The sequence below is a fragment of the Microtus ochrogaster genome, chromosome 7 (assembly GCF_000317375.1).
Source record: "Microtus ochrogaster isolate Prairie Vole_2 chromosome 7, MicOch1.0, whole genome shotgun sequence".
NCBI classification, from domain to species: domain Eukaryota; kingdom Metazoa; phylum Chordata; class Mammalia; order Rodentia; family Cricetidae; genus Microtus; species Microtus ochrogaster.
Window position 1 is genome coordinate 36,844,865 of NC_022014.1, and position 13,675 is coordinate 36,858,539.

The window sequence follows — 13,675 nt, forward strand, 5'->3', positions numbered from 1 at the left end:
AAAATAGAAAATAAAAAGAAAATACCCATGTTAGGTTATCTAAATCTTTCTGTGAGTGTAAACTTGTAGTCTAACAGACATTACACATGTTTGTATGTCTGTTCTTTTTTATAATATGGTCTTTTGCTTTTCTGTGTACAATGTTTTCTTTAATATGTCTAGAACTTTTTATGTCCAAAGTTACTAGACATTTTATGTGTAGCTGTTAAGTAAATAGTTAAATAGTGTCTGATTTGCAAGGCCATGATCTGGGACTGGGGAAATTGCAGTGACTGAAAAGTCAATTTTCTCTAAAGCTCCAGGCAAGTTTAATATTTACATGTGATAAATGCTGTGTTTTTAAGGATCATTTTTAGAATAATGTTTTGGAAGTCTTTCTGCAAACATTTTAAACTGCTTTTCTAAAAGAAAGATTTCTGAAGAGATTTTTTTTTTTTTGTGAAATCTTAGATGGAAGTTTATTCCCATTTTTACAAAAGCAGTACTCTTCAGGCTATTCTGACTTGCATTTGATGATTAGGACAGTTTTAATTTTATGTTGTTAATTTTAGTCCCTTCCAGATATGCAGCATATTCAGGAAGAAAACTTATCCTCCCCACCATTGGGTCCTCCCAACTATCTACAGGTGTCCAAAGATTCTGCCAGTAATAGTAGCAAGAACTCTTCTTGTGACACGGATGACTTTGTTTTGGTTCCACACAACATCTCGTCAGACCACTCATGTGAGAATCTTTTCTACTTGTACACATTATATTTTTTTTATTTACTAAATTTAAACCTCTATATTTAAACTTGTTGTGTAGGGCACCTTTACAAATGAGCATTTATTTAGTTGTTTTGAATTCTTGGAATTATATACCTACTTTTCTAAAATATGCTTAGTGATTGATTTTCTGTAAGATAGTATTTTTGAATTCTGAAGGTAATGAAAATGTTTAAAGAAATGATCTCAAATTATGTTTACATCCAAACAGAAGAGAGAAGCAAGCAGAATGAGCAAGTATCTTTAAAGAGATGAAGTAAAGGAAGAACCCATTTGAGGGGAAAAAAAAATCTAAAAGTCAGTTGTTTGTTTAAGAGACAGGATTTTCCCCATGCTGACAACAGACTTGCAATCTCCCTGTGTCAGCCTCTTGAGTCCTGGGATTATAATGGGTATGTATCACCATACTTAGCTTTAGAAGACTCTTCAGCAGAGAGTCCAGATTAAATAAATTTAGCCAGGACTGATTAGAATGGTGAAGAGTGCCAGAAAACCCATAGAAAAGAGAAATTCGGCAGAAATGTTGACAAGGTAGAGACCCATCATGTGGTTGTGCAGGGATTAGGATCAGGGGAAGTCGAGATTTGGTACTTCCTGTGTGCAGAAGAGATCTGCATTAGGTCTGTGTAGTTGCTTAAGTTACTAAGCACCCACTTAGTAACTGTGTGCTTCTTCTCAGCATTGTCCTTGCTTGTTTGTTTGCAAGATCATAATCCCCAGCATGAACAAAGAGAGGAAAACAAGTGTGCAGTTTAGAATCAGTGCTGTGAAAACTAGGATTACCTTTAAATATCATCCTGTAGTACATTAATTTGCTTTCTTTATTAAAAGAAATATTTCAAGCCAGTCAGTGGTGGCGCACGCCTTTAATCCCAGCGCAGGAGGCTGAGGCGGGCAGATCTCTATGAGTTCAAGGCTAGCCTGGTCTACAAGAGCTAGTTCCAGGAACAGGCTCCAAAGCTACAGATAAACCCTGTCTCTGAAAAAAAAAAGAAATATTTCAAACAAAATACTACAGCAGAAACTCAAGTCACCACTGTAACATGCTGCTTCTGCATGTGTCAAGATTTGCTCTATTTATTTGAAATACTTTTCTAAATATAGGGAAATACTACCAGTACATCTAAAGTGTCGTTCCTCTCAGTCCCCAGGTTATGTATTCTTCCTGTAGGTGTTTTGATCCTTTAACCTGATTGTGTTTATTTCTATATTTTTTTGTTCTATTTTTGTTATGCATCTGAATGCATGAGTAGTCATGTGACTAGTTCATTTTAATGCTTCAGTTTTACAGGACAACTAAAGCTCAGTTTGCCCATTTCTCTACTGATTTACAATAAGTTATTTCTGAAATTTCAGTATTTAAAATGCATTAAAAGTCAGGCTGAAGAGATAGCTCAGCCATTAAAGACTAGGCTCAAAACCACAAGTAAGATGTATTATAGGTCACCCCAATACCATTGGCTTATCAGACTGAATTCTGATAACATGTCTGTGTACAGATACCAGAATTTCTTCAAAGTGGGTACCTTATAAAATATGAGTGAAGAATTTGTCTCTGTGTATAGTGATACTAATGTTTTAATAAATAAAGCTTGCCTAATGATCAGAAGGGCAAAGCTAAACCACCAGAGGTCAGTCAGTGGTGGCACACACCTTTAATCCCAGGATTTCAGAGACAAGCAGCAGACAGATCTCTGAATTCAAGGTTACGCTGGGCTACACAAGATCAATGCAGAAACAAATCCAAGTGGTGGTGCCCCACACTTTTAATCCCAGTACTAGGGATTCTCACCTTTAATCCCAGCACTAGAGGAAATATAAGATGGGAGGGAGAGAGAGGCTTAGTCAGTTTAGTCTGTGGTCACCCAGCCATGGAAGAGATACTTCTCTAGTGACTTGGCTGCTTTACTTTTCTGGTTTTCGGGTTGAACCCCAGCATCTGTCTCTGGGTTTTTATTATTCATGCAATATCTGTGTCAAGAGACTGTACCTCTAATTTTTCTTGTACTCCCCAATTTACAATCTTTTCTTTAAAAAAATTCTTTTGCAATTTATTTATAGATCAAACAAATGAAAGAATCTGATAATTATTATTTAGTGTGTGTGCCTGCATGCTTGGAGGTCAGAAGACAACCCTCAACAGTCCTCTCCTTCCTCCTTTTAGTCATCAGGTTTAGCAGCAGGCCCAGTTTAAAAAGTTTTAATTGATGTGAGATAGTCGTGGTGGCATACACCTTTAATTCCTTTTGAACACTTTAAATTTTCTATTACTTTTTAAATGATTTCTTTATTTTTATTTCATGAATTGATGTTTTATCTGCACATATGTCTGTATGAGAGCATCAGATCCCCTGGTACTAGAGTTACAGACAGTTGTGCGTTGCCATGCAGGTGCTGGGAACTAAACTAGGGTCCTTAGGAAGGCTCTCGATAACTGTTGAGCTATCTCTCCAGCCCCAGTTAAATTCTCTATATTTTTAAAGGTTTATTTTTAAAGAGCAAGGGAAGGGAACCATACCGCTTAGAGCTGAAGTTATGAATGGCTGTGGCTGTGTGAGAGCTAGAGACAGAACCCGGGCCTCTGCAAGAGTGGTCAGTGCTCTTAACCACTGAGACAACTCTTCAACCTCATAAATCCCCTTAGTCATAAGTGTAAAGAAACGAAATACCGCAGTGTAAAATAAGAGCTCCTATAATTGAAAATCTGGCAAATTAAGAAAAGTGTAAATATTATAGGAAGTCATTGCTTTACACTAACCTGTGGACTAGGGCTCAGGGGGTAATCAAAATGAAGTCGTTACACTGAAGTTTCACAGCATCATTCTGAACCTGATCTCTCATGAAATCAGAAGTATTACAATTACAGAGATAACAGCCATCATAATTAAGCTCACTTTCCTTAATCTTTGCACAGAAAGAGTTATAGGAAATATCCCAGTGCTAAGGAATTAGTTATTACTTCCTATGGTCTGTCACTCTGTCCAAACCTTACAAGGAATATGACTTGTCCATAACCCATGGCTCCTTATTTTGTTTTTCCTTCTCCAGTCCTTTCTGACTCTAAAACCAACCTCCACTATTTAGTCTATGGAACACTTGCTCTGTTTCATAGAACATAGCGAAAACGTTTACTAATTCTACAGTAGAAAATAAAGCCAATTAAGATTTTGTTTTGTTTTGTTTTTCAAGATAGAATTTCTGTGTAGCCCTGGCTGTCCTGGAATTTGCTTTTGTAGACCAGGGTAGTCTCAAACTCAGATCTGATTGCCTCTGTCTGCCAAGTGCTGGGATTAAAGGTGTGCCCACAATGGAAGCTTGAAAACTGTGTTTTAGCCAGGCATAGTGATGCACACCTTTAATCCCAATACTTGGGAGGCAAAGGCAGTCAGATCTCTTGAGTTCAAGGCCAGCCTGGTCTATATAGTGAGTTCTAGGAAAACCAGAGCTATATAATGAGACTATATAAATAAATACATAAATATGTATAAAAATTTAAAAAACACAAAACACACACATAAGGAAGGAAGAAAGAAAGGAAAGAAGGAGAGAAAGCGAAGAAAAAAGAAAGTTGTGTCTTACCTCAGTGTCTCTACTGGGTGGTATATATGGCTGTAGCTTTTCATTGGACTGTTTCCTTTGGGGAAGACTACTCTGACATGGTCTTCTGCCTAAAGAATATAATCCTGATAGTATTTTAGTGTATAATGAATGCCTGTAGTTTCAAGAGTTAGTGTAAAATTTCACTTAATAACTTACTTTGTCAGTCATTTGAGCTGTAGTACTCTTACCTTTAATTCTCTGTGGCATTCTGTAGTACAGGGACCAGTTTGATGTCTCAAGTACTTATATCTAGTCTTGAGCTTGGTTGTGGATGAGCATTGCTGCCTATAGTAAATTGGAGAAGACTTCTATATCTGCTTTTTCCTCTGTATATTTTAAAATAAATTCTGTGGTTATATTTAAGGTATAGGATATTTTTATAGTAAGAATACCTAGTAACATGGTTATCATAATGAAACATAACCATATTCTCACAGTAACATAAACAGTTATAATCTGGTCATTTATCAAAAATCTAATATGCTATTATTTACTATGTTCTAACTTTAATTTTTGTTTTTTTTCCCAGACAGGGTTTCTCTGTGTAGCTCTGTCTGTCCTGGAACTAGCTTTGTAGACTGGACTGGCCTCAAACTCAGAGATCTGCTTGCCTCAGCCTCCCAAGTGCTGAATTAAAGTGTGTGCCGTCACGCTCTGCTTTAAGTTTTTTTTTATTGCATTTATGTATATATGTGTATTTGTAACAATGGGAGGACAACTTGAAGAACTCAGTCCTGGGGATTAAACTCAGGTCCTCAGTCTTAGTGGCAAGTGTCCTTACCAGCTGAGCCAACCTGCCAGCCTGTCTTTTTTTTTTCTTTTATTTATTTATTAAAGATTTCTGCCTCCTCCCCGCCACTGCCTCCCATTTCCCTCCCCCTTCCCTAATCAAGTCCCCCTCCCTCATCAGCCTGAAAAGCAATCAGGGTTCCCTGCCCTGTGGGAAGTCCAAGGACCACCCACCTCCTTCCAGGTCTAGTTAGGTGAGCATCCAAACTGCCTAGGCTCCCACAAAGCCAGTACATGCAGTAGGATCAAAACCCATTGCCATTGTTCTTGAGTTCTCAGTAGTCCTCATTGTCCGCTATGTTCAGCGAGTCCGGTTTTATCCCAGGCTTTTTCAGACCCAGGCCAGCTGGCCTTTGTTAGTTCCCGATAGAACATCCCCATTGTCTCAGTGTGTGGGTTCACCCCTCACAGTCCTGAGTTCCTTGCTCGTGCTCTCTCTCCATCTGCTCCTGATTTGGACCTTGGGATTTCAGTCTGGTGCTCCAATGTGGGTCTCTGTCTCCTTTCATAGCCTGATGAAGGTTAATATCCAGGAGGATGCCTATATGTTTTTCTTTGGGTTCTCCTTCTTATTTAGCTTCTCTAGGATCACGAATTATAGACTCAATATCCTTTATTTATGGCTAGAAACCAATTATGAGTGAGTACATCCCATGTTCCTCTTTTTGGGTCTGGCTTACTTCCCAGCGTGTCTTTTTTAAAACAGATTTTTATATAATCTATCTTTAGTCCCACTTTGAAAGGTATAGGTATCTGGTATTGCTGGTTATTTGAAGCCTTTTTAGGGTTCTGTGATGTATAGTGATTTATAAATTTAAGACCAGCCTGGTCTACAGAGCTAGTGCCAGGACAGGCTCCAAAGCCACAGAGAAACCCTGTCTCGAAAAACAAAAAAACAAAAAAAAAATTTCTAAATTTAGAATAGATTTACCATTCTATTTCCTTGGGTCAAGTAGATGAAAAAGAGCCTAATCTTACCCATCATCTTTCTAATTTACTTTCTTCTCTTCCTCCCTATCTTCCTTCCTCCCTCAGTTTCTTTCTTGTTCTTTTCCCCTTTTTTTGAGGCATATTTTCAAGAGTTTTTTTCTACCTTCCTGAGTGTGTGTATGTGCATGTGTTTGTCGGTAAGGGGGTGATAAATACAAGAATATGCCACCAAAACCAGTCCTGACTTGAGCATTTCTCTGGTAGTAAGCTTTTCTCTTCTCCTTGCCTGTGTAAGTACAGGTTCTTATTTGTCTCCTTCTGTCTTTGGGGTTTCAAAGTACTAGTATGGGATCATAATATGATATAATATAAATAGTATATTTATATTATAACATAAATAGTATAATATATATATATATATAGAACTTAAATATAATCACTAAAAGCTATTGGAGATCTTTTTTGGAGGTTTTTGTCTTTAGGGATATACAAATTACCCAGACCTAAAGTCATTTGAAATATCTTCCCACTCTGTGTGGTTAAGTGACCAAGTTGATATGTACTTTTGGATTCTAGGGATTACTAATTTTTTTATTTAATTTTGTTTTATAATTACATAGTTTCAAACTCAAAACAAAAAACAAAAGTATATTGCCAGGTGGTGGTGGCGGCTCACGCCTTTAATCCCAGCACTTGGGAGGCAGAGGCAGGCAGATATCTGTGAGTTCGAGGCCAACCTGGTCTACAAGAGCTAGTTTCAGGACAGGCCCAGAGCTAAGGAGAGACCCTGTCTCGAAAATACAAACAAACAAACAAAGTATATTTATGAAACATATATATTTTTGTTTAGATTTTAGTTTTTAATTACTTGTGTATGTGGGAGAACGTTATACACATGAATGCAGTGCCTGAGGAGGCCATCCCAGAGTATTGGGTCCCCTGGATCTAGTTTAACAGACGGTTGTAAGCTTCCTGATGTATGGGTGGGAACCAAGTTGGGTCCTCTGGAAGAATAATAGATGTTCTTAATTGCTGAGCTGTCTTTTTAGGCTCGGGTGTACATTCCTGCCTCTTCCAGTTTCCTTACTCACAGGGTCTGTTTGTGGCGTTAAGTAGGTACCTGTCTTGCTCCGCTACTCTTTGTTCATTGCCTTCATTTAGTTTCTCTAGACCTCCTATCACTACCTGACATTATTTCACTATATTCTAGAAGTTCTTTGACGTCTAGGTTATAAGTTCATCTGAGCTGGACCCAAAATGTGCCAAATAAATGCGGTGCTCAGTTTCTTATCAGGATCATTCACAGGAATTTTTGTAACTCTCCTTTCTTTCTGAGTATAAGTTATCAGCATGGTTTATTTAAGAAATATTTACTTGGTCAACTGTTACTCAGTATCACATGGAATGACATAGGATGTTGTGATGGAGTATAGCAGTGTTAGGGCCTGAGTTCTGAACTGTGTAGAACTGATGTATATAAAAGATAGATGAAAAGATGAAGATAGCCTATGGTATCTGCCGCTGTATTCAAAAGAACAATGTCTTATTCAACAAGCTTTCAAAATCTCACAGAGGTGTTACACAAGAGGATGGGCACTCCAGTATTCTATTGAGCCACGCTTTGTTTTATAACCAGTTCTGGTATAATGTAATGTATATATTTTATGCAAAACTGTATGGTAAAAGTCACTAAGCCATCAAGAGAATCTGTCTCAAAAAGCCAAGACTGTAGAAGCAAGTTCAGCATGGTGATGCGTACCTGAGTACCAGATACAGCTGGAAGGAAAGGCAGCACAGATCACGATGTGGGAAGGATCCTTGAGTCTGTCACTTTCAGCTTGGTCTGGGCAACATGGTGAGACACATCTCAACAACAAATAGGAACAACACACACAACGTACAGATATTACACCACACACAAACACACAAAATTACACAAGCCTAGGAAAGGAACAGTGAAGAAATACATAAACATAGCACAACTACAGAACTTTAACTCAAAAAAAAAGATCATGGGCTACGCTGGGTGGTGCCCAGCCACAGCCTAGAAACACCCAGACAGGACTGTCTTTCCCAGGCCTGCAGTTCAGATTCAACAGGAGAAATTAGTTCTTATAACTTTGAGTGGTGAATCTGTCAAAAACCATAAAGAAGACCAAGACCAGAAAGCCAAGCAGTAATGTCATATTCCCTTCATTCAAGCACTTCGGAAACAGAAGTGGTACATTGAGGCCAACCTGGTCTACAAAGTGAGACCCTATTTTCAAAATAAACAAAGAAGGTTGTAGGTTTACTTATTGAGAGTCTACATAATGAGTTCATGGACAGTCAGATGTAGAGAGACCATGCATCAAGAAACTAAAACAAATGACAGCCCCCCACAAAATCCAACAAAAAAGTGGATAAGTTCATGTTGTATTCGTATTATTTCTAAATCATCATGTTGGAAGAGATTTCCATTCTTTAAAGCATGTAATATAACGGAATTGACTCTTTCTCTTCAGATGATGTGCCGATGGGGACTGCTGCCAGACGTGCTTCAAATGAATTCTTCATGTGTGGAGGGTATGTTTATATATTTTACCAGAAGAGTTTTTATATTTTGGGCCCAGGGAATGTGTTCAGTTGGTGGAATGCTTTTCTAGCTTGCACAGAGCCCTAGGTACCACTGCAGGACCATGTAAAGAAATACTATGGCTTGGTACACCATTGTAATCCTAGCACTTGGGAGATGGAGGCAGGGTGATCAGAAGCTCACTTTTTTTTTTTTAAAGATTTTATTTATTTAGGCTGTATCCTGCCTGTAGGCCAGAAGAGGGCACCAGATCTTCTTATAGGTGGTTGTGAGCCACCATGTGGTTGCTGGGATTTGAACTCAAGACCTCTGGAAGAGCAGTCAGTGCTCTTAACCACTGAGCCATCTCTCCAGCCCTAGAAGTTCACATTTTAAAAAATATTTTTCATATTTTGTTATTTTTGTGACTTTATTTTTTTTATTTTTTTTATTTTTGAATTTTCGAGACAGGGTTTCTCTGAAGTTTTTGGTGCCTGTCCTGGAACTAGCTCTTGTAGACCAGGCTGGCCTCCCAAGTGCTAGGATTAAAGGCGTGCGCCACCACCGCCTGGCTTTTGTGACCTTATTAAATTTTGTTCTTGATTTACTTTTTGTTTCAGAATTTACACATTTATACATTTATGTGTTTAACATGCATACATACTATTTGGGGTTTTTTTTGGTTTTTGTTCTGTTCATTTGTTTTGAGTACGGGGGTTGAACCTAGCACCTCAGACACGCTACCTAAGCATTCCTATGGAATTGTGTTTCCAACCCATTACCTTTTTTTCTTATTTTGAGATAGCATTTTGCTAAATTGCCTAGGCTGACCTTGAACTCACAGAAGCCCAAGCTGACCTTGAATTTGCAGTTCTCCTATCTTAGTCTCTTGAACAGGCATGCACTACTAGGAAAAGCTTACAATTTCTTTTTTTTTATTTATTTATTAAAGATTTCTGCCTCCTCCCCACCACTGCCTCCCATTTCCCTCCCTCCCCCCGATTACAATTTCTTTTTTAAAAGAAAAAAAATAATACTTTTACTTTATGTCAGGAATCAATTTCAACAAAAAATACCTCTTGCCAAGATAGCGGCATGGGGATTTAGAAATATAATAAAGAACATGAAGACGCGGCCCAGGTGGTGGTGGTGCAAGCCTTTAATCCCAGCACTATGGGAGGCAGAGGCAGGTGGATGTTTGTGAGTTTGAGGCTGACCTGGTCTACAAGAGTTAGTTCCAGGACAGGCACCAAAAAAACTACAGAGAAACCCTGTCTCAAATATCCTAAATTAATTAATTAATTAATTAAATAAGAATAATATGAAGACGCAAATGAAAATAATAAAACAGAGAAACATATAGGATTATATCAGGAGGGAATTCCAGTGAGTACTGAAAATTCGCCTGCTTTAATTTCCAACTGCTTAAAATACCCTTGAACCCAAAAGGTAGGAGTAAGACAAAAAACTACATTTACACTATATAAGGAAATGAACATACCAATTGAAGGTCGTGGGCTACATTCATAGTTAAACATTGTGTTGCTAGAACAAGTCACCCTCACACTAAAACATTCTGTAGGCAAACCACTCCCTGTGTGGAATCCAAAGTTACCTCCTTAAGGAAACTGGAACTTAGTTGGATCCTCAGACTTTCCTCTATTCCTGAAATGCAAGATCTGGCTATTCACCACACCTGTTGACAACAACCTTGAGAGAGCAGAACTCTCTGTTCTAAGTCTAGGTGGGACCTTTATTCGAGGTAACATAATAACTTTGAAGGACTAGAGTTAAGTTCGAACTCTCGGATTGGTCAACGTGGAAATAGGCTCACATTTTTGGGCCTCCACAACTTTGTGTTTATGTATATATTTGCAGTGCTGGAGATTAAATCTGGAGCCTTGCACATGCTAGGTAAGTTCTGTGCCTCTGAGCTGTAGTCCTAGCTTGTTTTCTGGGTTTCATTTCAAGACAGTTTCTACTTTACCCAGGCAGACCTTGAACTAGACATCTTGTCTTAGCTTCCTAAGTAGCTAGGATTACAGGCCTGTGTCACTAAACCCATTAAAACAAATTTCAATTATGATAACAAATCCATAAATTCTATTCTTAACTATGTTAAAGCTTGTAGTGCAGTAAGTTGAGTATATTCTTCTTGTTATGCAGCCTGATTAGCCCTGGTGCTCAGTACAGTGACAGGTGTTGTAGCGATTTCCCCCATTTCCTGGGAGTTTACCTCTTTCTCCCCCCTCCACTCTTTTTCTTCCAAGACAGGGTTTCTCTGTGTAGGTAGCCCTGGCAGTCCTGGAACTTGTAGACCAGGCTGGCCTCAAACTCACAGCGATCCACCTGCCTCTGCCTCCTGAGTTCTGGGATTAAAGGCATGCACCACCACCACCACCACCAGGCTGTCAGGAGTGTAGGAGTGTTCTTGACAGATGTGAGTTCTGGGTACATATGTTTTTTAAAACAGGATATTTCTTATTCACATTTAAAAGTGATCGCTTAGCTTTCTAGAATTTTCTCTAAATATAGCTAATTAGGTCAACTGAAAGAAAATTAGTCTGACTACTCTTTCTTTCTTAAATTATGGTGGCAGGCAGTATCAACCTACTGTGTCACCTCACAGTGAAACAGCTCCAATTCCAGTTCCTACTCAAGTAAGGAATTATCAGCGCATAGAGCAGAATCTTATATCCACTGCCAGCTCTGGCACAAATCCACATGGTTCTCCAAGGTAAGTCAGTGTCTTTTTCTTTTTTTAATAGGTTTTGTTGTTGTTATTGAGACTCAAAGGTTATTTGTATTTAACATTACATACATGTATTTGCTAAGAATATAATTACTGAGAAAGAACTTGGGCTGGTAATGTATCTCAGTTACAGAATGTTTACCCACCACCATTCACAATTCAATCCTTCATTCAATCCCAAACATTGTATAAACCAGGCAAGATGGTGCATTCCTGTAACCCTAGCCTTTGAGAGGTGAAAGCAGAAGATCAGAAATTCAAAGCTGTCCTAACTATAGTAATTTCAAGGCCATCCCAAGCTATATGAGCTCTTGTCTCAAAACACAAAATTGTCATAGACGACAATGAGGATCCCAAGAGAGAGACATACATGGGTCTAATCTACAGGGGAAGTAGAAAAAGACAAGCTCTCCTGAGTAAATTGGGAGCATGGGAGCATGGGAGCATGGGACCATGGGAAAGGGTTGAAGGGGAGGGGAAAGGCAGGGAGGGGAGCAGAGAAAAATGTAGATCTCAATAAAATCAATTAAAAAAATTTTAAAAACCCACAAAACCAACAACAACAAAAACCAGCCAGTTTTGGTGGCACACACCCTTTAACCCTGGAAAAAGAAAGAGGCAAATGGAACTTTGAGTTCAAGGCCAGCCTGGGCTGCATAGTAGGCTCCAGGCCAGCCAGGGCTACACAGTGAGACCCTATCTCAAAATAAAACCAGAAAAAAGAAAGAACTTGTTTAATAAATAGTATTTCTGGTGTGTTGGCTCATGACTGTAATCCCATCACATGAGAGACCAAAGCAGGAAGATTGACAATTTGAGGCTACTCTGGGGTACAGTGAATCTCTCTGTCTCGAAAGAGAAAATAAGTAGGAAAGAAGACTTTCAGTTTCAGCCAATTTTTTTATGTCTTGTGTACTTGTTCTACCATCTGATACCACACACACACCCCCGAAGGTAATAGTAAAAAGACTAACTCCACGTAAAATAATAAAATGTTCCATAGTGACAGATGTCACTAAATTTCTAGAAAAGAAAGATGATGGAAGAATTCCTACTTCCTCACAGCAGAAGTGTGCATGAAATCAGGATTCTGACAGAACGGAAATCATTGCACCCTATAGAGGTCTAAATCTCAGAGAAATCAGGTTAGCATGGAAGGAGGAAATAACACTGTAATTCTGGCAACTTGTTATTAATGTATGTGTACATAGTCAGATACATATTCTCCGTAAACAGGCTTTGTATATGATATAGTTTATTGTTACAATACCAAAAGGTGAGAAATAAGCTGTGTCCACCAGTGTTTCCATGCTGATTTATTGTAGTCCCTCTATGACAATAGAAAGCTATGCACTTTCTATTCCAGATGAGTAAGGAAGCTAAGTCTGACACAACAAAGTTTCCAAGTTTAATATAAAATGAAAAAAGTGTGATTTTTTTTAATCCAGGCAGTGATGGTACAGGTTCTTAATCCCAGCAATCAGGAGACAGAGGCAGTCAGATCTCTGTGAGTTCAAGGCCAGCCTAGTCTACGGAGTGAGTTTCAGAACAGCTAGGGCTGTTACACAAAGAAACCCTGTCTCCAAAAACAAAGTGTTGTTTTTAGATCTCTTCATAGAGCTCATAGTCAAAACTGCTTGATAATAAGCATAGAATATAGTTTGCTTTTCTCAGTGTGTTGGTGTATGCATTAATGGTGAAGAAAGCAAAAATGAACAAAACTGCTTATGTCCTAACATGAATAAGGTAATGACTTATAAGTGTAGTGTTAGTCTTTGTGGTCCTTACAACACATATGAAGAATGTCCTCAACAACTCAGCAAAAGCTAGTCTTTGAAAAATCACAACCCTAGGGTTGGTAGGCTACCCATATGCTAATAAAGCACATTTGTAGTATATTAGATACTTACTTGCCTTAGGTTAAACATTGCATGATTGGACTGCCAGCTAAACTAGCCCCCTTTTCACTGAGCACTCTTTATTTTAAAGAATGACAAACTATGGTATGGGAGTAGAGCAGCCATTTTGTCAGAAATGAACTAAGTTTTTCTACTTGGAAGAAAACAATGAGGATAAAAACAATAATGAGTTTTCAAACAAAACCAGACCTCTGGAAAACATACTCACCACTGTAATGCTGACAGGTATTGTTAGTTTTTGCTCTGATATTTCTGTATGATTAGATTTATTTTTATGTGTGTGAATGTTACGCCTGCATGTATGTTTGTGCCCCACTCATGTGCCTAGATATCCTTTGAGGTCAGGCGAGAGTGAAGGTATTGGGTC

At 38.5% G+C, this 13,675-nt stretch overlaps 1 protein-coding gene across 1 annotated transcript in view; it reads left to right on the plus strand.

The window, feature by feature from the left end:
* The window catches only part of Ulk2 (unc-51 like autophagy activating kinase 2), a 74,956-nt gene that overhangs the window by 31,639 nt on the left and 29,642 nt on the right, over positions 1–13,675 (plus strand). The window contains exons 13-15 of the mRNA XM_005349895.3: positions 552–723; positions 8,588–8,648; positions 11,237–11,374. Of these exons, the coding sequence (XP_005349952.1) occupies positions 552–723; positions 8,588–8,648; positions 11,237–11,374 (371 nt within the window). The remainder of the gene's footprint in view (positions 1–551; positions 724–8,587; positions 8,649–11,236; positions 11,375–13,675) is intronic.